This window comes from Bombus huntii, chromosome 16 (assembly GCF_024542735.1).
Source record: "Bombus huntii isolate Logan2020A chromosome 16, iyBomHunt1.1, whole genome shotgun sequence".
Classification (NCBI taxonomy): Eukaryota; Metazoa; Arthropoda; class Insecta; order Hymenoptera; family Apidae; genus Bombus; species Bombus huntii.
In genome coordinates, this window is record NC_066253.1 from 4556133 (window position 1) to 4578179 (window position 22047).

The 22047-nt window shown below is 32.6% G+C and overlaps 7 protein-coding genes across 16 annotated transcripts; 4 read left to right on the forward strand and 3 right to left on the reverse strand.

Moving 5' to 3' along the window:
• The first annotated feature begins 280 nt into the window (after positions 1 to 280).
• On the forward strand, positions 281 to 3594 carry LOC126874687 (dnaJ homolog subfamily C member 11). 2 transcript variants are annotated; one of them, XM_050636997.1, is made up of 8 exons: positions 281 to 505; positions 845 to 974; positions 1052 to 1295; positions 1364 to 1674; positions 1759 to 1966; positions 2052 to 2616; positions 2700 to 2829; positions 2914 to 3594. In XM_050636997.1, the coding sequence occupies exons 1-8, from the start codon at positions 434 to 436 to the stop codon at positions 2934 to 2936; spliced, it is 1683 nt and encodes a 560-aa protein (XP_050492954.1). In that variant the 5' UTR covers positions 281 to 433; the 3' UTR covers positions 2937 to 3594. The 2 variants fall into 2 exon arrangements, with proteins under 2 accessions (XP_050492954.1, XP_050492953.1); XM_050636996.1 differs by having other exon boundaries at positions 282 to 505; positions 1361 to 1674.
• On the reverse strand, positions 3578 to 4808 carry LOC126874692 (uncharacterized protein C1orf50 homolog). Of its 2 annotated transcripts, none has more exons than XM_050637012.1 (4): positions 4660 to 4808; positions 4312 to 4397; positions 3905 to 4236; positions 3578 to 3829 (listed from the first exon to the last, which is right to left on the reverse strand). In XM_050637012.1, exons 2-4 carry the CDS (start codon positions 4385 to 4387, stop codon positions 3641 to 3643), a joined length of 597 nt encoding a protein of 198 aa, XP_050492969.1. In that variant the 5' UTR covers positions 4388 to 4397; positions 4660 to 4808; the 3' UTR covers positions 3578 to 3640. The 2 variants fall into 2 exon arrangements, with proteins under 2 accessions (XP_050492969.1, XP_050492970.1); XM_050637013.1 differs by having other exon boundaries at positions 4566 to 4697.
• A 295-nt stretch (positions 4809 to 5103) lies between these two features.
• Positions 5104 to 8639, forward strand: LOC126874686 (importin-13). Its single transcript, XM_050636995.1, has 8 exons — positions 5104 to 5256; positions 5331 to 5495; positions 5573 to 5722; positions 5797 to 6050; positions 6117 to 6876; positions 7020 to 7929; positions 8009 to 8155; positions 8224 to 8639. The coding sequence occupies exons 1-8, from the start codon at positions 5116 to 5118 to the stop codon at positions 8493 to 8495; spliced, it is 2799 nt and encodes a 932-aa protein (XP_050492952.1). The 5' UTR covers positions 5104 to 5115; the 3' UTR covers positions 8496 to 8639.
• A 47-nt stretch (positions 8640 to 8686) lies between these two features.
• Positions 8687 to 16050, reverse strand: LOC126874685 (5'-3' exoribonuclease 1). Its single transcript, XM_050636994.1, has 17 exons — positions 15822 to 16050; positions 14735 to 15626; positions 14404 to 14657; positions 14207 to 14334; positions 13751 to 14133; positions 13394 to 13686; positions 12590 to 12837; positions 12253 to 12529; positions 11883 to 12161; positions 11652 to 11815; positions 11193 to 11575; positions 10666 to 11123; positions 10550 to 10585; positions 10321 to 10485; positions 10014 to 10235; positions 9496 to 9942; positions 8687 to 9416 (listed from the first exon to the last, which is right to left on the reverse strand). Exons 1-17 carry the CDS (start codon positions 15894 to 15896, stop codon positions 9234 to 9236), a joined length of 4887 nt encoding a protein of 1628 aa, XP_050492951.1. The 5' UTR covers positions 15897 to 16050; the 3' UTR covers positions 8687 to 9233.
• A 368-nt stretch (positions 16051 to 16418) lies between these two features.
• Positions 16419 to 18701, forward strand: LOC126874691 (INO80 complex subunit E). 7 transcript variants are annotated; one of them, XM_050637006.1, is made up of 6 exons: positions 16419 to 16770; positions 17453 to 17616; positions 17725 to 17906; positions 17975 to 18104; positions 18162 to 18334; positions 18397 to 18701. In XM_050637006.1, exons 2-6 carry the CDS (start codon positions 17473 to 17475, stop codon positions 18479 to 18481), a joined length of 714 nt encoding a protein of 237 aa, XP_050492963.1. In that variant the 5' UTR covers positions 16419 to 16770; positions 17453 to 17472; the 3' UTR covers positions 18482 to 18701. The 7 variants fall into 7 exon arrangements, with proteins under 7 accessions (XP_050492963.1, XP_050492964.1, XP_050492962.1 ...); XM_050637007.1 differs by having other exon boundaries at positions 16419 to 16766; XM_050637005.1 differs by having other exon boundaries at positions 16420 to 16770; positions 17460 to 17616.
• A 136-nt stretch (positions 18702 to 18837) lies between these two features.
• Positions 18838 to 19871, forward strand: LOC126874690 (E3 ubiquitin-protein ligase MARCHF3-like). Its single transcript, XM_050637003.1, has 2 exons — positions 18838 to 19097; positions 19168 to 19871. Exons 1-2 carry the CDS (start codon positions 18858 to 18860, stop codon positions 19663 to 19665), a joined length of 738 nt encoding a protein of 245 aa, XP_050492960.1. The 5' UTR covers positions 18838 to 18857; the 3' UTR covers positions 19666 to 19871.
• Positions 19547 to 22019, reverse strand: LOC126874689 (sin3 histone deacetylase corepressor complex component SDS3). Of its 2 annotated transcripts, XM_050637002.1 has the most exons (9): positions 21907 to 22019; positions 21054 to 21165; positions 20918 to 20981; positions 20743 to 20856; positions 20464 to 20665; positions 20214 to 20394; positions 20037 to 20154; positions 19899 to 19983; positions 19547 to 19811 (listed from the first exon to the last, which is right to left on the reverse strand). In XM_050637002.1, the coding sequence occupies exons 2-9, from the start codon at positions 21145 to 21147 to the stop codon at positions 19716 to 19718; spliced, it is 954 nt and encodes a 317-aa protein (XP_050492959.1). In that variant the 5' UTR covers positions 21148 to 21165; positions 21907 to 22019; the 3' UTR covers positions 19547 to 19715. The 2 variants fall into 2 exon arrangements, with proteins under 2 accessions (XP_050492959.1, XP_050492958.1); XM_050637001.1 differs by lacking the exon at positions 21907 to 22019 and having other exon boundaries at positions 21054 to 21478.
• Positions 22020 to 22047: the final 28 nt, after the last annotated feature.

Sequence of the window (22047 nt, forward strand, 5' to 3'; positions counted from 1 at the left end):
TATATTATACATACATGTGTATATTTATATGGATGTGTAACAAAAAAGGTTATATACATATTTCTAACACAGATTTTTTTGCTTCTGTTACCTTCATGTTGTCTTTATCAACTTTGGTAGTTAAATTTATAATTTCTAGACTCATTGCTCTAAATCGTAGAGGACATAACAAACGTCCGATTTTTTTTTAAACGTCCGCTCCGTATTTCAAAACATAGGATTCGAAATCTCTAAAGATGTTAGATCTATCTTGTATACCCGTCTGTGGTTCCATTCATCTGGCACCACCCGACGATAGCTGCAAGTACTAAATGATAACCGGTTCTCGACCGAGTTTTTCGTAACCTATAGGAGCAGAAGACTAAGATTAAGGGAAAGCATTGGCACTTTGTAATTTGTGTGAGTCGACAAGGGAAAAAGTCGAAATTCCGAGATGGACGATGACAATGATCAGGAACATCTAATCGAGGACGATTACTACACGTTCCTAAACATTGCGAGAAACGTGAGTTACCGAATCATTTCGAATTACTGAAACTGAAGACCAATTTCTCTATCTCCACGTGACATAGTATTCCTTGGTGTCTGATGTAATCGAGCTTCCCTTAGGGATATATAATAAACAATATGAACTTGTACTTTAAGAAAATCATTCAAACGTACTATTACATTCCTATATTTTGCTAATCAATCTTTTTCAAGGGAATAATAAATTATTTTAGTCACTGTTCTTATAGCCTAAATAGTGAAACATGCACTTCAGGATTGAATTTTCTTTAAGGTTTCTGTTATTAAAATAAAAAATTATTTTACAACATTTTATTTATGATATATTTGCTTACAGGCTACACAGGAGGAAATCAATTATGCGTACCGTACACAGAGCAAACTATATCATCCTGACAAGCATGTGGACCCTGTGCTCAAGAAAGAAGCAGAAGTATTGTTTAATCGTACTAAAGCAGCTTACAAAGGTTTATATAGAATAATATATTTTAATGTTTTATTATATTATATGAAAGTAAAATGCTTACTATAATATATATTATAGTTTTAAGTAATCCCCATCAAAGAGCTATTTATGACACTGTGGGGATTAAAGGACTGAAAACTGAAGGCTGGGAAATAGTAGAACGTACTAGAACACCTCAAGAAATCAGGGAAGAATATGAATATCTAGCGAGAGAAGCACAAGAGAGAAAATTGCTAAGCCTCACGAATCCCACTACTAGTATCACAATGAATATCAACGCAGCAGACCTTTTTAACAGATATGAGAAAGATCCTGAAGATAGGTAATGCACTGTAACCTTTAATTCAGATATATGTGCTATAAAATACATTATATTTTAAAATATAGCAGGGATATACTTTCATGCATAGAAGTCAGTGGAATGTCGTTTACACAATCTATTGAAGCACCTCTTAGTTTACAAGATATTGTAACATTGTATGGTCAATTAAACACAAGAAATGGTGTAGGATCTGGTTCTATAAACGTGTCAGCGAAGCGTTTGCTTTCGTCTAAAGGTTGGGTAGAATTAGAGGTCGGTGCTGGGAACGGACCGATGATATCGTTCAAAGGTTTTCGTATGCTACCCCATAAAGTATTGTTCAATGGGGCAACAATACTGGAGTTCACTCCATTCGAAATTAAGGCTAGTCTTATAGGCAGTATGTTCGTCCACCTTATCTTACTTATTGATATCGACTGCTGAAAATATTATGTAATTTTTAAAAGAATTATATTAATTTCAGGACTCACAATGCAATTAGATACTCATATAATGGGTGACCTTACATATAATGCGGGTCCAGAAAGTTCCATGAGTACCAGTATTGTTAGAGATACAGCGAGAACTTATACATCGTTTTCCATTCACCTTGGTGTTCTACGATCATTCGTTAGTTTTAATTACATATATAAAATGCACGAGAAAGAGATGAAGCTACGTGGCAGCGTGAGGTGAATATCAGTCAACAAATTATTCTATTACCCATGATTGTATGTATTCTATATTTCTAAGTCGTGAACATTTTATTAATTACAGAGCTGGCACATTCGGACTGCTCGTAGAATACGGAGCGGAAAAAAAGGTTTCGCGACACACTAAACTATCCGCGATCGTGTCCGCAGGGGTGCCAACAGGAGTCATGCTAAAGCTTAAATTGAATCGTTCCTTTCAAACCTACGCCTTCCCTATTCATCTTAGTGATGAGGTTCTTCCAGCTACTATGTTCTATGCTACTGTAATCCCACTAATGACATGGGTCGTGCTGAAGAAGATTGTTATAGATCCTATGGTAAAAAAACGACAAGAACGTGAAAAAGAAAAAGAGAAGGAGGTAAACAAGACGAGGATGATGGAAAAACAAAAAGAAGCAGAGAGCGCTACCAGATTAATGAAAGCCACCGTGAGTAGGATAAGAACTACGGAAGAATCAAAGAAGGGATTGATTATCACGAAAGCTTTGTATGGAAGATTTGTCTACCCTCAGCGAGATCAGTACAACTCAGAGCAGCAGACTATACGTAGAGACGAAGTAATAGATGTAACCATCCCTTTACAATGTTTGGTAAAGAATTCAAAGTTAATCCTTCATGGTGCATCTAAGGTATGTTTTGTAAAATTAGTTAAAAACAATGTATCTTTTCTTTTTTGTAAAAAATAAAATTATTGTATGTTCCCATATTGCAGAGTGAACTGCCAGGATTTTATGATCCATGTGTAGGAGAAGATAAACAATTGTTAATACAATATCTATTTCGTAATCAAACACACGAATGCATAGTGAAAGATAATGCACCAGTCAGAATACCATTACCATGTAAGAACTAAACTAGATGATATATAATGATAACTGTGACTATAATTTTTATAAATATTAACAAGAAAAATTGGTCTGTTTCAGCACATAAAGTGAACACAACATGACGTATACGCCATCATAAGAAATCGAAGTAAAATCACCGTGTTTCATGGTTATAGTCTGTGCTGCTTCATTGAGTTCTTTCGACCGTTTTTAGATTAAACTTCCACAGATACCTTGAAGAAATTGAGTGTTCATCGATCATTCATACTACTTTATACGATAATTTTATGTCCCCAAAGTAATCGTTTGCATGATGCGCAAAGAAAACAGTGAAAGAATCAGATTATTATTTTCACAGTTACTGTAAGAAACAAATTGTCTTAGATACGACGACTGATTTATTCTCGCGTATAAGATCAAGGAGGGAGAAACTTAGTATGCCTTTATATGACTATAATAGAGATATTTTTCACACTAAAGAAAGTATTATTCGAAGAATCGATTATTGATAGAACTGTATCTTTGCTTCGTAATTCGTTAATATATGAAATATTTCCTTCATTAAACACAGAATGTGTATAATATATACATCATTTTTTAGAAATTGTATTCTCTCATACATTTAATTTCTCGAAAATAGTAGTATTCTACGAATTAGTATGAAAAGTGTAATTGATAAATTATGTAAAATGGTAATGTAGAACGCACATGCATAGTTCCTCCCCATATATTTAATCTAAGGAAGTAATAAATATAATTTAAATTTTAGTTGGAAACACATTTCAAATGAATGATTTATTTAAAACAGATATGTTACATATCATTTTTACATATTTACATTTAAATCAATACTTTTCAATGCATTTGTTGAAATATTGGACCAAAGTTGAGCCAATATAGTCATTTCCTTGTTCTTCTTATCAGTCTCTTCTAAAGCTGTCCATGAATGATCATATTCTAGTCTGTAGGAACCCTTGTAAGTCTGAACTGGTCCAGAATTTGATATAGCCCATTCCTGGAATATAAAATAGTTGGACTTTTCACATATCTTTTTTAATTCTGAAATTATTTAAAAGCATAATTTATTTACTTCTGGACTAATCATGGATAAGTAGAGCTGACCACTTTCTTTTTGGTACAAATGATACACTTGTCCAGGATGTTTTACAAAATTACAAGGAACATGATGTAATTTCATGTTCCAATCAGCTTCTGTGAGAATATTTTCAGCCTGTTTCTTCAGGTGCCTTATTTGGTCTACAATCACTTGCAATTTGCTGCAGGCATTTGCTTTAACAAAGTTGTCTGCTTTTTCTATTTCCGTTGCCAATGCAATTAAATCTTGTCGAGAGATTTTACCCACAGCTTCTGGATCATTTAATGGAATACCTTGCGGTTGAATGTTACGCTCTACAAGAGCTACTGCTTACACATTAACAATAGATAACGATTATTATCTTAAATAGTATCAAAAGAGTAATAAGATTCTATTTATACCTTTACTAGGTAGATCCTTGGAATCATCCATAGTAGTAGCTTTTTCATGAGGAAGACAGTTTACAAACACATTCATCGAGAATTTTCTATAAAAATAAAAATTAACAATGAAGCAATGACAACATAATGAAGAGGTTATGATACATAATAATTCAAATAATCCGATAAAGATTATATCGTATGGTTAAAACATTTAAACTTCCCAAATTCTGGGATTTTGATAAGTGTAACGGCAAGGTGTCTATAACACATACATATTATACAACGTAGTGCTGATATGTCAAACTTTTGAAGTTATGTTATTGCGTGTTCACATGGATTCGTTTGATGTATAAATTCACCACGTACCTTTAAAATACATAAGAAAGGCATATATAGGATTTTTTTTGCCAATCTCCAGCTGCCTCTTTCAAATCAAAGCTTTTCTTAGCTTTCTTCTTTCTCGATTGAAAAACGGATATAAAGTTTTGGATTGCTTTTAAACACGTAATAGCGCTGTCATCGACAACGAAGGATGTTGTTTCCGCGAGCAATTGTGAGATCTCTAAAACGATCGAAGGAAACCGTGTAAACAGGGATTAAGTAGTTTTACATGCAACAAATTTTAACACGTTTTAAATGATTTACAAAGAAAATGATAGAAAAGTTGTTATCGATAGATACGGTGAAACGAACTAAATACAAAATTTCAATGAAATTGAACGAAAGAAATCGTTATTTGTGTATAATGGAATCCTACCAAGTTTAGGCTTTTAGATAATTATTGACTATAAGATTATTTATCAGACCAATAAATAATTTGCAATGGATTATGCAAGTGTAATCGACCAAGCTGTGAAGCAGTTCTACGCGGAGGGAAATAACGACGTTCACTCATGGTTGCTTAAAGTTCAGACTTCTCCAGAAGCCTGGACTTTTGTTTGGGATCTTCTTCATTCCTCTAAGGTAATGGAATATATTACTTTTTCCATGGGATATTGGTATCTTATTGGAAATAATAGTCCTCATTTTTATCATAGTCAAGAGAAGCACAGTTTTATGCGGCTACCACGTTACATGCTAAAATTTCCAAGCAATGGGATGAAGTGCCCAAGAGTGAATATCCTGTTCTACAGGAGCGTTTAATAAACTTTATGAAGCAGCCAGACATGCCAAAGGTTGTTCTGTCTAAACTTTGTCAAGCGGTAATATCTCCTACTTGAATTTATTTGATTTAATTTAACTTGTAAAGATAATAAAGTAACGAATTCTATGGTTTCAGTTAGCTGGATACGTAGCAAATGTTAGTATAGTTGCAGATAATGATAATAAAGATAAAAATGTTGTAGAGGAATTGACACGGATGTTGTCTTATGATTCTCTTCCTATGTTGGAACTGTTGTTACGCACGCTTTCTGTGTTACCTGTAGAGGTAAGATATATACATAAATAGTTTTTGTAGTCTTATATTATATATTATATTAACATGTTCAATAATGTAATCAGTTTGAAAGAAGACATGACGTAAGAAGAGCCAAATTACACAAATGTATAATAAATAGCTGGTATAAGACAACCTGGCTGTTAGAAGAAGTTTTTTCCATGACTAATCTAAATTCTGAATACGTTAATAAAGATATGCACTTACTAGCTATGGAATGTGCATTATCCTGGCTTAAAGTTGGCCAACTTCCTCTCGAGGCAACAGGGCAAATATACCCCCATTTATTAACAGCTGCAGCATATTATGCACCAGCCAGGTATGTGTATATATATTTCAAACATGTTTTTTTATAAATGAGACAAAATGATAAATAATTTTAAAGGACAATGCATGGCGAAAATCCCAGAGGTTGGGAAGTAGTTCAAGAATGCTTAAATATGATAGTAACCCATAGTGAACTTGTAAAGAGACCACAAACATTGTGGGAATGGGCACATAGTTTGGTAACCATGGCAAGACAATACAGTGACAAATATTTTTGTGAAATTTTAACTGCAATTGGAGAGGCTCACAGTAGAACATTTTTAAATGCTTTAGTGGAAGAAGGAAATGATACGCAGAAATGGACAGTCGAAGGTTTAATTGAATTACTTTTACAATGTTCAGAACAAGAGGGAAGATATCCCACGAATGAAACTCGCAGTTCTATCCCATTTGGGTTCTGGTACGCTTTGCAGGATTATCTCCCTACTCTCGATCAACCTTACGAGAGTCGTGCTTTGCTGATTCTAAAACCCATTTACGCAAGATTAGCTCAAGCATTATTAAGAAAGTCGACACTTCCCTTGACTCACAACGAAGCAGGAGATGTAGATGAAAGAGAACTTTTCAGGTGTTACAGACAAGATGTGGCAGATGCTTTAGATTATTGTTATAGAGTATTAGGACAAGATTTACTAGTGCTTCTCGGACAGAGATTAAGTCAGACGTTAAACAGTTCACAGAAGTGGACAGAAGTAGAGTCAACGTTGCACGCTTTTGAGGCTGTAGCCGATAGCGTTGGTATTGAGGAATCCCACTACATTCCCGCTTTAATGGATTTGGTTCTTAGTCATATCCCATATGATCATTATCCTGGAGAGGTACAACAAATTCTCTAGTATTAAAATGCTGCATAATTAAATTATATTTTGCAATTTTATATTCATTTACAAAAAAAGTAATATGTAGAAGCTTACTTTACTTCATCATAGATGGAATGCAAGATTTGATTCTATGTTTTTAGGTACTCGCATGTGCGTGTTCAACAATGGGAGCATATGCAGAATGGATCGGAGAACATCCGGATCCTTGGCTAGAGAGAGTGCTTCGAATTGTAACTTTAGGTTTGACAAGAGGCTCAGTAACGGCACCTTTTGCTACTATGGCTTTGAAAGATTTAGCTAGAGAATGTGAACAGCAACTCACACCTTTTGCTCCATCTATTCTCAACACTATCGAACAAACTCTTCCAAACGTTACTCCGGGATGCGCAGAAGGTTTACGAATGATGTATGCAGCTGGCAAGTTGCTAAATACCTTGCCCTCTGTTGACGAACAATTAGCTCATCTGGATGCTACACTAGGATTATGTATAATAAAAATTCGAGAATTACTACAACAACCTTGGTTCATGGCACGTGGTGCAGTAATGAATCAATTAAAAATGGCCACCATGTTCTTTTCTACATTAGAAGGATCTATTGGAAAGGCTGTATTAGATGGACTGTTACCGATATTCAGTCAAATCGTTGCTCATCCCGAGTGGGGACAGGACAATTTCACACTAGAAGAGATGTATATCTGCGCCCAAAAGTCCCTAATGTCATTGTTGCATCCTGAGGAAGATGCTCGACCTCTACTTCCCATTCTGGCAAACTCGTACAAGAATTGGCCTCATCCCGCAGCTTTAAATCTTCTTCGACAACTCGTCCTATTATTTGGACGAGATCCGAATAACGTAATAGGTCCCGTTTTCGCGGACATAAGTTCTATTACGCTAAGTGGCGTCAGGGCCTGCAGATCCGTAAATGGAAATTTATCCGATTGGGCAGAATTAATGGAAGCATATCTTGGGTTGTTGGCTCAAATTTGCAAAAAGAATACCAGGCTATTGTTACAGATTCCTGAACAAATTCCTGAAATGTTGCAATGTGGTAAGTTTTAGTTTATAACTTGATATATTTTCGATTATTAAATCCGAAAATCTGTAATATCAAAATTTTAAAAATGCAGGAATCGACTGTTTAACGTTACCAGAATCGGGCACAGTTAAGGCGGCCGGACATTTCCTCACACATGCTATTATGCAAAGTCCGCACCTACAGACGTTCGTTCAACCAATTGGTCAACAGTTAGTTTACGTAATTTTACAGTGTGTAGGTATGTAAATAGATAGCTGTTCCTTGAAAAATGTCAGATAACTATATAATAAAAATTCGTAATAATAGGAGGACAAGTACCACGGAGATACCTAGAACCTCACGCGGAAGTTTTGTTGACATTGAATAAAACATGCATAGAATGGACAGCACAGTGGCTTCGTGTCGCCTTTGAAAAACATGGTGCCTTATTCAAAATTTCGCAAACACAAAAGGAGAATTTCATTAAAAATATCCTCCGAGAACGAACGAATAAACGGATGTGCGATTTATTGCAAGATTTTAGCCTGCAAAATTTACCTTCTGCGACTAATTGGAGTGTAATGACGCGTAAGCAATAAAAGCAAAAGGGAAAGTAACGAAAAGTAATTAATCATGCTCGATTGAGTAAATGCTATTATAATCTGTGTATTATATCTTTTACCGCGAATGGTAATGTTTATCTTTTATATAACAAGCAATTTTAAATAAAAATTATGCATATATTTAAAAAGAATATATAATGAGTGAAAGGAGAAGTGATAAACAGAAGTATATTACATAAGACATCGATTTTTTTTATTCATTGTCCATAATCAGTGCGTTTTAAAAGTTTACAAAGAAATCATTTCCATTTTTTAATAGAATTCATATACTGTAACCTACATAATACTCAATACCGACCTCCACACAACATAAAACATAAAATATTCATTTATCTTGTTGTTTCTAAATCACATTAAATCAATCTTACAAATTAACTTCTATGTTTCAACATCATTCAGATGTATAACATTCAACTCGATATGCTTACAAAAGAACGGAGAAAAAAGGGAACTACAAAATAAAAATGACTTACATTTGAATTGTCGATATGCTTACAAAATCGGAAAAAAGAGAATTCCAAAATAAAAGTTACTTATGATTGAGTATTACAAACATGCTACTTCAATATCCTTGAAGATTCTTTTTCCATTTGCACACATGCACCTTCGTTTTGTTTGGAATTGTTTATTACACAATATCGAAAAGAAATGTAAAAGAGAGATAAGCGCATCAGAATGTCTTTCGATTGTTTACCAAATGTTCTTCCTTTTTCTTTAACCTGAATTTTGATTTTTACTATGATTGGCTTCTTCAATTTGTGTTGATATGCAAAATTTCGCCGCAACTCGCGACTTTTTAGGCTTTATTACGGTCTGTGTATTTTGTACTTGATGTGAATTATTCTGCACTGGTTTCTGCTTCTCAAGGGTCGTGCTGACAGCTTCCACTTTTATCGTCTAGAAAGATTTAGTATAGGAATGAATATTTATAATTGTTTGAGAATAAATATTGTTTTAAAAAATATTGATAACAAACCTTCGTTGGCGATTCCTTTCCCTTCTGTTGTACTGTGGGCTGAGGTTTGTCTTTGGCACTTTGATTTGCACTGTCTTTGCTTACAGCCTGTTTGGCTGTGATGTGTCTGCTTTTCTTTTGTGCTTGTAAGGGTACGAAAGCTGTGCACTTCTTTGTCTCTGCCTTTGGTTCCTTCTGATTATGAGTTCGTTCTACTTTTGATTGAATATGATGCTTATACTGATGTTTATCATGCTTGGGCGTTTCTTGAAGTCCAGGTACGCGATGATGGTCCTTTTGAACCCAATCAGGGAAAAGTTGAAGAAGCTTAGGTTCTGGAGGGTAATATGGTACTGGTGGTGGCCTTACATTCTGTGGCCAATTACTGTTCTGGGGATTAGAGTACCAATGTTGCGGGGGTGGTAAAGGTATCTTCATATTTGGCAATAAATTAGCTAATTTTAGTTCCTGTCAAAAAATCAACAAATAGAGTAAGAATAGAAAAAGTAGGAAGATATTCAAATAAAACTTCAAATTACTGTATAAACTTTCTTTGCAGCACTTCCTGCTGCTTGTTCGTGATTCGCACAAGGATCTCCAACAAATATTCTTTTATCCGGTAAAAGAATATGTGCTTGGATCAAATTACTATCTCCAACACCAAAATAACTATATCGAGGCATTCCCACTCCACTGAGTTGATAGTAATTCAGTAATTGTGAGCAATACCAAGTTGGCGCCTTGTCGTTCTGTCGAGCATGCTGGAATGGAACAATTCTTTTTTAATCCTTTTTAATTTAATTTAATTTTTTATCCCTATGTTAAAGACACGAAATAAATGCTTACATCAAACATTTGTTGCACTAAAGGTGGCGTGTCCAATGCCTTCTTTTCTTCTTGTGAGTTATTTAAACTTTTAGTTGTTTTAGATACTCCAGGGTGGACAGGTTCTTGAGAATTTCCATCGGAAATTTTTAACACTGCTTTTAAGAAAGCACTAGGATCTTGTAGCTAAAATACCATGATTGGTAATAGTCTGTTAATAAAATGCTAAATACCACACAGCTATACTTACTGAATTTTCGGCTTGTGGCACAGCTTTGATTAGCTCCTAGTAAATGAGTAATAACTTAAGATCTTTTTTAATTTCTTAAAAACAACTTAAAATATTTAAATTGTCAATTAAATAACCTGTTTTTTATGCAATTCATTCCATATTGCCTGGAACTCGGATGTCGGTTCTGCCATCAGCTTCTTCGGCACGTTTTGAGAAAGCTGTACACTTTTTGCTACTGGTTTATGCGATTTCCGAACGCTTACAGTGTTCTGCGCGTTATACTGCTTGAATTTATGAGGCAGCTGATTCTTCGGAATTTCCTCTATATTCTTTTGTGTAGACCATGACTTTGGTGACATTGGTGCTTCCACCGTTAAATGCTTTTCGTTCCTATATATAACATTGCTGGCATTTGTGCGCGATTGAGCGTCCTGATTGATGGCCATGATGTTCTTCCATTGCTCTGTGGATTCTATATTCATTTGTGTTCCTTTACCCTGCTCTATTCTCTGCCCATAACTGATATTTATAAAATCAAGGACTGATAAACGATACGCGCGGAATTCAGAAGATCCATTTATGCTAAATCCACCTAAAGATAATGTCGAAGTAAATCAAATTGCTGAAATTCACCGCTTCAAGAAATAGACATTATCCTTACCTATGATTGGTTTGTCGAACAAAACATCGTACATAGTGTCCAACGTATTTTCCATCTTTTGTATTCCAATTATAGTTCCCTTGTATCCAAGAGGTACCGTGAAATTATCTTTAATACAGCAAATTCTGTCCAATAGCTGAGTCTGCGTTTTTGGATCAGGTGGAAGGTTTGTTATACGCAAAGTAGGTGTATAAAGCAAATATGGTTGAACTTGCATGTCCACAATTTTTCCAATGCTATTTGGTGACTCGAGATACGCATCCACTATTTCTTCAAGGTTTTTCATTATAGTATTCTCGATAATTTCCCTGCCACAAGCACGGCTTTCTATTCCATGAAGTTGATCTTTCAACCATGCCACTGTATCAGTTAGTTCTTCAGAACTATAGTATTGAAATATCACGACTTAATGGTTGTCAACCTCACCAAAGATTGATTGTTAATAAAATTATTGATTACCCTTTAGTAAATAGATCTTCTTCTTTAAAAATACATGTGATTGGATTTTGAGCTAAACGCTCAAACAAAGTGGGGCACCTCAACATGTAGCTACGGATTAAGTCGAGAGCTTTAGGACTGTAATACCATTGACCAAGTTCCCCTTTTCTAGTGTAACCAGGTATCTAAAATTATACACACAATGATAAATCTATAAAAAAGAAAAAAATATATATATATATATGCACTTACTTCCGCGTTCTTTTTGTTGAACTTTAAATTAAATCCGATATTATATGTAACATCATCTTGCTGAAGTTCATTTGAGGATTGTTTTACGAAAATCGTGCCGGTAATTCTACTTAAAAGCAAGGAGCTTATACCTAACCTCTGCGAAGCTACGCTGCCGTGCATATATTGGGTTTGGAGATCTGCTTGAATCTGTTTGATCGCTTCAAACGACGGCTCTCGCATCGTTGTTACAGATACTTTTATTCTGCCCGACTTCTTACAGATCGCGGATTCATGTACCTAGTAGAAAAAGAATCACATCTTTGCTCTATGACATATTACTCTATACATCTAATAATACTAATACGACTAATTACTCTATATGACGTACTTTTCCCATTGCTCCATAATATGGATGAGCCAACATGAAACATACAGTTCCTGGTTCAAAGATATCACTGACAGTCTTGTATGATTGTACATTATTACAATAGGTTGTGATATCTTTTACTATAGTCTGATAAGCATAACAAGTTGGCATTTCGGTCCAGTGTTTCTCGATGTTCACCTTTCCTTGAGCGTCAAAGATGTACTTTTTGCCTACCAATAGTCGTATATGAACTAAAAACTTCGTATCTCCGATATCCACTCCGAGATGATCCTTATACCTACAAATAATAATTGCTATAGAATTCAGAGCGTTAAATGACAAATTTTAGTTGACTTACATTTCTGTTATACGTTTCTTCCACACATTCCATTCTGTTTCATTGATGTTGTCAAACTGATTAACTGAATTCATCTTCCTGCTCGATTCAGAAACACCGATTACCAAACCTTCCTTCAAATGAGGCCAATTCACGTACACTGTTTTACCTAATAATTTCAAACCTATGGTTGTTAAGTCAATATTGGACTGTGGTTTTATGTGGAGAATCATACTTTCTCGGCGTGATTGTCTCTGGAATACCTTTACCTATAAGCAAGAACATGTCAATGAAATAAAGCAATATAGTTAAGAATGTAGAGTAAAAAGATTGTAGATATAGTGACTCGCGAAAGTATTCATACATTTGTCGATATCTTCTATGAATATATTATTTGTGTTAAACGAAGCATTTTGAAATTTCGTCAGCGCTGTAGTAACATTATTTTATCATGATTATATTGGTAAGATGTAAAACCATTCTGAAAATTTATATATATATTTTGCAAAGATCATAAAAATATTTAAACAATATTACACTATATTATAATAACACTATTCATAGGACTATCTTTAACACTTATTACATAATTGAAATGGCTATTTATACTGTATATTAATTGTTTACTAAATATAAGTTTGCAGTAGGTTTCTTGCAACTTCTGTATGTATATTTTCAGATATGGCTTAACTTTTGCTAATATAATGATGGCAGTCGTGTCTTATTATAGTGCTAATGAAATTTCAAAATATTTTATATAATATGTACGATATGTACAACATAATAATAAGTGTATGAATACTTTTGTCAGCCACAGCAATTTACTTTGGCTTGTTCTAAACTCGCAGTATGTTCTATATATTGTAGAGTAGAAAAACCAGGATAATATACATCCAACTTTACACCAGGACACAAGCCCCGAACTAATTTTTCCCGAGGTACAGCAATGTCCTCACGATTAATTAGTTGAACTTTTGCGTGATTAATAATGTCAGGAAAATATTGAGGTGCCTTATAAGCACCTAAATTTTCTTCTGTATAAGTGAACAAACACATTGGACCATGCTTGTTTCTTGCTCGTTCTTCCGGAGTTATTTGTGGATAACGAGGCGCCATTGCTACAAAAATTCAATTAGTAATTTCAATTTATTGATAAGCGAAAATGTACATATTTTTACGCACCGTCTACTATATCTTTCTCATTTATAAATGGAATGAGTACTACAGCTTCCCATTCCTGCTCCTTGCCATTTAAATCTGTTTCAAAATTCGTCGGATAATATTTAATTATAGGAGATTGATCCTCGGTTAACAATGTTTGGAATGCTGGCGGTAATAAGTCTTTACTATAAGATGGCAACACGGCTAATAATTGTTCGAACGGTAAAAATGGTTCCCCTAAATCAAATTCCAATTTCAAGTCTTTAAAATCTTTTATATCCGAAATATAAGGTGCATAATGGTGTGGATAGTACCACGACCAGCTGCAACAACCGTTATAGTAATAATTTAAATTCCATTGAATTGCTCTAACGTAACCCTCAGCTTGTGAACGTAAAAAATTTCTAAAACATCATTTAAGACACAATTAACAAACGTATGAAGTTGAGTCACATGATCTTTGTTAGTTACACTTACTCGTCTATATTTTCGTATTTTAGCTTATTTATATAATAATCCTTTTTGCATTGAACGAATTCCATAGTGTACATTTCACAATCTGATTTATCATCACCAAATTCATCATCATCATACTTTCCTGTTGACTGCATTAGATTGCTGTTAAAGAGTAAATATTGTAAATATGATTATTTAAGTACAATTTAAGTAAATACCATATCCGCGGCAGATCTAAGTAAAGCATCGAATTCCTTATCTTGCATTTTCCTTGGAGAACGAGTCTCTTCACTGCTTCCTGACCTTTTGTCATTGGAGTTCTCAGTTTCAGTGAGAGGTCTCCCTGTCTTACTTTCGAGATACTTTAGATCTGCGTAATACTCCGAAAATTGCAATGTGTCAAAACGACTAAGTCTTTCCATAAATTTTTCAAATCTATCTAATCGTAACGTTCCTGTTTCATTTATGTAACCTGAAATGAAATGACTACTTTAAGAAACTCATGAAACATACCGTATTACATGCTTCTTCTGTTTTAGATTATCTAACCATCTAATGTAGGCATTACATCCATATATACTTGATACAATACAGACAATGCGCCATGTACAATATGTAAATTTGGCAGATGTGGTATAAAATCATTTCCTATAAGAAATCCCATTAAAATCCAGTCGTCGATTATATTTTCCAAATTATATGGAAAAGGCAATTTTTCCTTTAATGAGGAAAATTCGTGATTTATATACTCTCTTAACAGAGATAAATGAAACAGACAAAATTTTGTCTCTTCTGGTGTTAAACAAACTTTTTTTTGCTTTTTACCAAATGTCAATTCTTCCCTCAATAATGTAAAATGTATTTCATGCGTGCATAAACCTAACATTATTAAATCTGCATCTAAACCATATAAACAATGTTTTGTATTTACATCATAATTTGCTTGTGTTTTCATATAACGTATATAGTCCATTATTTTGTGTTCTCCTTCTCCAGGTACCTGGGACCCACTGAATATGACTTTACACTTTTGCCAAAGTTTGTCAGTTGATATCTTATATGTAATAAAATACTTTAATTGTTCATCAAGTTTGGACATAAAAACCGTTCCTGGAGTTATACAGTTAGAATCAAATCTTTTTTCTTTGGGTAAAATTGTACCCTTAACCTTTGCTTTATCATCCTGAATCTTTGCATCTTTCGCAGTCTTGAATCGTCTGCTTCTTTGTTGATTAATTTTCGCACGTGGTGCCACACCATCAACTGCTATAAAAAATAACTTCTGAGGCTGGATCATACGAAACAATACTTCTATGTAACGAAATATATTTTTAAATATGGTCTCTTCTGAAATACGGAATGTAATATCCGTGTCGTCCGGATGTGAGCAATCATGTATAATACCATTCACATCTAAATATAAATTATCAAATTCAGGTATCTGTAAATAATAGCATTATTTTACATTGATAGTACATCCAGAGATATATATTCATTTTATTTCATATATCATTTGTGTATTTCAGTTAGAAAAATTAAAATTTGAAAGTTTTAAATAACAAAAAAGTATAAAAATATAGAAGAACAGAAAAATATAGAAGGGTGAATATTGTTGATGAGATTTTTTTTTAATTACTTGATAGTCCTTCAATTTTTCAGTAAGACAAGGATATCTTTCGCTTATATATCGAAAGAACTTCGGTATACCCATTTTTAATATAGTAATCTTTTCTTACTTATTAGAAATGTTAATTTGAACTATGATGATAACACTTAACAATTTCTAACTTAAGAACTATTATACAAAAATTAAAAACTTCGACCATATAAGTTTATCAATTTTAATCATATTCCATAGACAATCAGTTTTGGGAAGATGCGAAACTCATTGGATTTAATTAGAACATAGCGCATTGATGGCTATTATTTTCCCTAAAGTTTTAATATTTAATACATAAAAAAAGAATAAGAGATAATAATTGTACTATTTTTTAAATATTTATGAACTTCCTTATCGCGCTAAATTCAAAGTAATTTATTTACTCTGTACAAATTTATTTTAAAAAAAGACCATCATTTCGTTTTTTGTAATTTAATTTTTTATTTTTTCATTATTGTACATTAATTCGATATTAAATTTGCTATTAAAATATGACACACATTATTCATTAAATATTAACATTTATATATTTTTTTATCGTTCATATCGAGTAAGTAAATCGTGCAATAATACGAAACGTAAACTTACAGCAATTACACAAATTTGTCGTTTATATTAAGAATAGAAATAAAATGTTGTAATTTTTACAGCTAATTACTGTAAAATCAAGAAATTGTTAATTAAATTCACGAAAGTTATGAAAAATTATTTATATTTCCTATAAAGAAGAATTTGTCAAATTGTATCTGAAAATTCAATTTAATGTTTATTGTCGAATGGTAGTATTTCAAAGTTACTATAGAATCGATAAAGAAGTCACGATTTCAGAATGAAAGCCAGTCATAAACAGCTTATTTATCTTCCTAATAATTGTTCGTCTCGATTAATCGCAACATACGAAAAATCATTCTAAAGTTTTGCGTAGGTACTACTGAAATTTTATTTCAAGTCAAACTTTATTGTCCTCGCCGATTATCTGTTCGTTTTCTATGAAATATTTCAGTTTATCTTCTATCGTTTAAGAACTTAACCTTATACAGCATCAAAGTAACATTAATTCGTTCCCTGACAAAAACACTAAAGTTTTTGAAATGGAAGCTGTAATTGTATACATATCAGATTGTTGCATAATAAATGTCACTTTCCCACAGGATCTTGTTTCAGACATTCTGAAATCCTAAAACATTTGACAATTTTATGGTGGATGGGCAAAAGAGTTTAAGTCAAAGTTTGGTCGACAGGATAAATATGCTAATATTTTCTACATTGCTGTCTTTTGCTTACAGTTCTAATAATACGAATTAATTTCACTTCTTTCCCACTCTGTTACTTGAGATTATAATAATATATCCAAAATCTAATACCTAATCCTACATTGATCTTTGAATATTGCAAATATTTCTTTGTAAAATTAATAATTCTGACTTATACTCCTTTACCTAACAAAGAATGTTTTCATTTGTAAATTATTTTGTTTATGAGATTTTTATTATTCACTTCATTGATTTCATGATATTCTTAAGGTGATTTCATTCTAAGAAACAAACAATATCAAAAACATTTTATTGTTACACTTCATTAAATGGAATAATAGAGACATTTATTAGTTTTTAGTTGCAGATGATCAATGTTGGAAGAATGGTATTGTCGCTCAATTGCAAACAACAATGCAGATGCAGAGGACGATGACGATGATAGTCCAGAGGAAGAAGTGCCTAACTATAAGGATCAGTATCGAAATCTTAAGAGAAAATTAAAATTTTTAATTTATGTACGTGTATCTAGTATTTTTATATATATATGTTGGGTATAAATTTATTTTATAATTATTTGATTTATTTTGATTTATTTTTTCAAATTTATTTGATAATTATTTCAGGAAAATGAATGTTTTCAAGAAGCTTTGAGATCTACACAAAGAAAATTACTTAAAGTAAATAGGGACAAGAGTTTTTTATTAGATCGATTATTACAATATGAGAAAGTAGATGCCTCATTCAGTGAAAGTGATGAAACTGAATCATCTGATGAAGAAGTTACTCGTCTTGATACTTCAAAAAGGTACTTGAAAAAACTTTAGTTAAAAGGAAAGTGTTAGTATTTATGTATCAACTTTGTTCTATTCCTAGAAAAAAGATAGAAATGGGAATTAGTAATCATACACCACATCATATGCCAACAGTGACAAAGTCTCAACTCAACACGAGCAAAAAGAAAAAGCCTACTCCAAAAGTAACAAAATCAAACAGCACACCTATAGTAAGTAACTATTTGTAATTTAAAGGAACAGTTAATTTAGGATATTTCATATTTCAGGTACAATCATCAAATAATGTAGTACCAATGTCTTTGATGTCAGATGGCCATATGACACCAGAGGAAGTAGAAAGACATCTAGAGTCTCGACAGACTTATTTGGAACTAGTACCAGAGAAAGCACCACCTACTGTTCCAACTGAAATGTTCAGCAATGACCCTTCATTAGACAGGTAAATAGTTTGTTACAGAAATTTTTGTAGAAATATGTGTTATACGAAATTTACATTTATAGCGAGTCTAACGAAATCGGAGAATTAGAGACGTCTCCAAGTAATATAGGTGAAGACTGCCCCAGTGTGGATATGATGGCCGAGTGACAAACATTTATTCATAGTTTAGTGATTAATTACAAACTGCACATATAATTACTTATCTCATTAATATTACTTTGCTTGATTAACTTAACTGTATTCTTCGTAATGTAATACAAGTTTTTATACATGTAACAAGATAGTTTGTAAATGACCTGTTCATAATCCTCATTTTAAGGAGTACTTACGACGAACAAGAGAAAATAAATGAAATCTTATCATCTGAGTTAACGAATTTCATTTTTCGATAACATAATAAAATAACGTAAACAGCAATAATAATTGCAAACTGAAATAATCATGTAATTAATTTTCGTTCGTCTTTTTTCTTCTTCTGAATATGTTACAAATATTCAGGTTAAACAGCTAAAAATAGTCTATAATGATCGGTCAGAGGAGTTCCGTGGAAAGTGTCCTAGAAAAAATTATAGCAAAAGTCGAAGCAGAATCAAATCAAAAAAATACAGGTATTAAGTTGACCATAAAACGAAAACTCAATAATTCAAAACATGATTCGAATAAAAGAGCGAAATTACATGAATCCCTTGATGAGGCGACACACTGTCGTATTTGCTACGATTCTTCTCACCAATTACCCATTACATATCCCTGCAAGTGTAAGGTTAGCTAATCATCGCTACTTTTAATATTCCAAGGAAATTAAAAAATAAAACGAATTAAATTTTTTCAAGGGAACCATGGGTGCAATCCATTTGAAGTGTCTAGAACATTGGCTAGAGGAAAGTAATAGAAATAGCTGCGAATTATGTGGACACCAGTTCGAGATCAGACGAACTCCTCGTTACCATGTTCTACATTCTATATTAATTTGGGTGTGTCTTAATCAACAGCAACATCAATTGTATGTTCGAAGTTTGAAGGCCGATTTACTTCGGAGCATTATTATTACGCCTATGGCGATAGGATGTTCTTACATTTGTATAGTCGCGGCCGATTTTTACGCCAAAAATAATTACGATAGCTTTCCACCAGCGCGATGGTCAACTTATTTATTATTAGCTATGATGTCTCTGTTGCTCTTCTCTTATTTTATATGGATGTACATGGCGATACAGTATCATCAGAAGATCTGGTTTTATTGGTGGCAAAAGACAAGTACAGTAAGAGTTATATTGAATCCAGAAAATAGAACTTCAATAAACTACAAGTCTAATGTATCACAAGTTTAACAATTACTGAACACTTATACCCGTAACAGTGAATACTTTTACGATAGTCATTAGGATGCTCTTCTTTTGATTGAAATTTTTCCTCGACTTAATTGGGATATATATATACGCACTTTGCTTCCATCCGAAACTTTCTTCACCCATATCTATAAAATGAGGAAATTATAATTTAAGAAAAAGATTATAATAAAAAGGAAGAAATTTTATGAATTTGTTGATAATCATTTACATACAGCTTCAGTTCCTATCGCCGAAATATTTGCAGCGAACCTAGTTAAATCTTTTCCTTCTACGTACACTGGTTGTCCACGATGGAACCTATAATTTTCTTGATTTAGATAGATAATTCCAAAAATAAAAATCAAAATTACCATCGTCTTTCATGTAGAAGTTTGCCATCTTCTATCCTAGTCTCTATTATTGGGGTATCAGAGGGTGGAGGAATATGTTGAGAAGGCATGTTTACTGTATTATAATGTGGTAGTATTGCTGCAAATAATGATTCCCAGTTAATTCATGTACATTACTTTGGAATTTTTAGTCAGTACCTGGTTTTCGAATAGTGGTCAGTACTTTACCGCGACTAATAGCTTTTAAATCGCTCTCTATCTCTTTTTCATCTAACAAATAGTTCAATTGCGCGGGAGGCGGTTTCCTCCGTTTTTCTACTTTCTCAGGTACAGGATCGTTTGGTCGCCTTCGTAATTTTCTTGTCATTACAGGTTTCACCTTAATAAGTAGAAAAATAAATATATGATATAACGAAGAGTGAAACTGCTATTTGTATCAGATTTATACCTCCATTGAATCGCCAGTGAGTTCCATTGTGTGTCGATCAGATTCAATCATTTTCCGTTTTTCTTCCATATCTGTTAATAAGTTCTCCTTTAAATCTATTTTCTTTTCCTCAAATTCCTTCACTGCTGCTTTTTTTTCTAATATATAGTCCCGTTCTACCCATTCTGTCAAATAATCACGGTAAATTACATTCAATCGTAATCTGTAAATAAACAATTTAATTAAAGGAACAATTACATAGTAATTCCACTCAAAATGAATATTATACTTAATGCGAACCTTTCTTTGTACTGGGTTTCCAAGCGTTTTAATTTTCGATTATACTCTGGATGTGTGCCATCCTTTAACTGCTGTAGTTGTTTCTTTAAACTAGCTAACTTATCTTGATAAACTCTGAAAAATCTGAATGTAACTCACCATTGATCAAAGAATTGACATAAATTTATTTACTTACTGCTCCTTTATTTCTGTATACTCTTCAGATTTGCCAAGATCTGTCTCGCTTGCCTCCTCAGTATCTAGAAATTTATAAATTGCCTGTTTATAAAAGTATTAATTACAAAAATATATTTTTAACGAATTAATTGTACCTTCATCACTTTCATCTTGTTCTTCAGCATCTCTGTCATCTTCCAAATACTCGTCGTTGTCTTCATCAATATCATAATCGTCCTGACCATACATGGTCGAAAACGGAGAATCCTGATACGACATTTTACAGTACAATAATCATTTCTTAATATTTCATTAACAATACTAGATATTTTAAGCCAGTTTGAAAAACAAATAGCTATGTACAATTAAGGTTATTTATATATCTACAATGCCATTTACAACAATACTATGAAGTTTCAATTTTCATAATATGTGGAACTCGTTTTGATAATAAAATAACTGTAAATAGATCACTATTATGTGATAGGAATAATATATAATATGAAATCGTATATGTTATTCTTGGAATGTATAAACAAACATATATGTAATTGATCAGCTGTGGAACATTTGATGAAAATATCATTAAGGCTGTTTTAATACAACGATACTTTCGCGAGTTTTTAGTAAATCATTTCATAATTTCAACTGGTACAAAAAACGTGTAGCGAAAGAGATATTTGAAAATTTATTATAATAATTTAATATAACGATATATAGAATATTATAATAATTTAAACAAAAGTACAGTTCATTTAGGGTTTATGCATAAGACTAATATACATGGAAATTAAATATAAAAATTTGGAAAAACTATACATTCATTAGGAATATTAATATCAATTAACAAAGGAAACGCTTAATTCCAATATTTGTTAATTTTAATCAATATTTCAAAAAATATCGTCCTTCTTTTACACATACTTTTATTGGATCTTAAAATGTAGATTATTTTGCGATAATGTTTTTCGAACAATTAGAATTCATTAAACGATAAAAATTCATTACCTTATATTATTTTAAATAATAATCCATCAAATTTTCGAAAATTGCACGTTTTTATACTTCATGCTTTCATGCACCTGACTAAATTTAGAACTATATAGTAATTATGAAAATTCAAATGCTATTGGTAAAGCATGCAGTTGG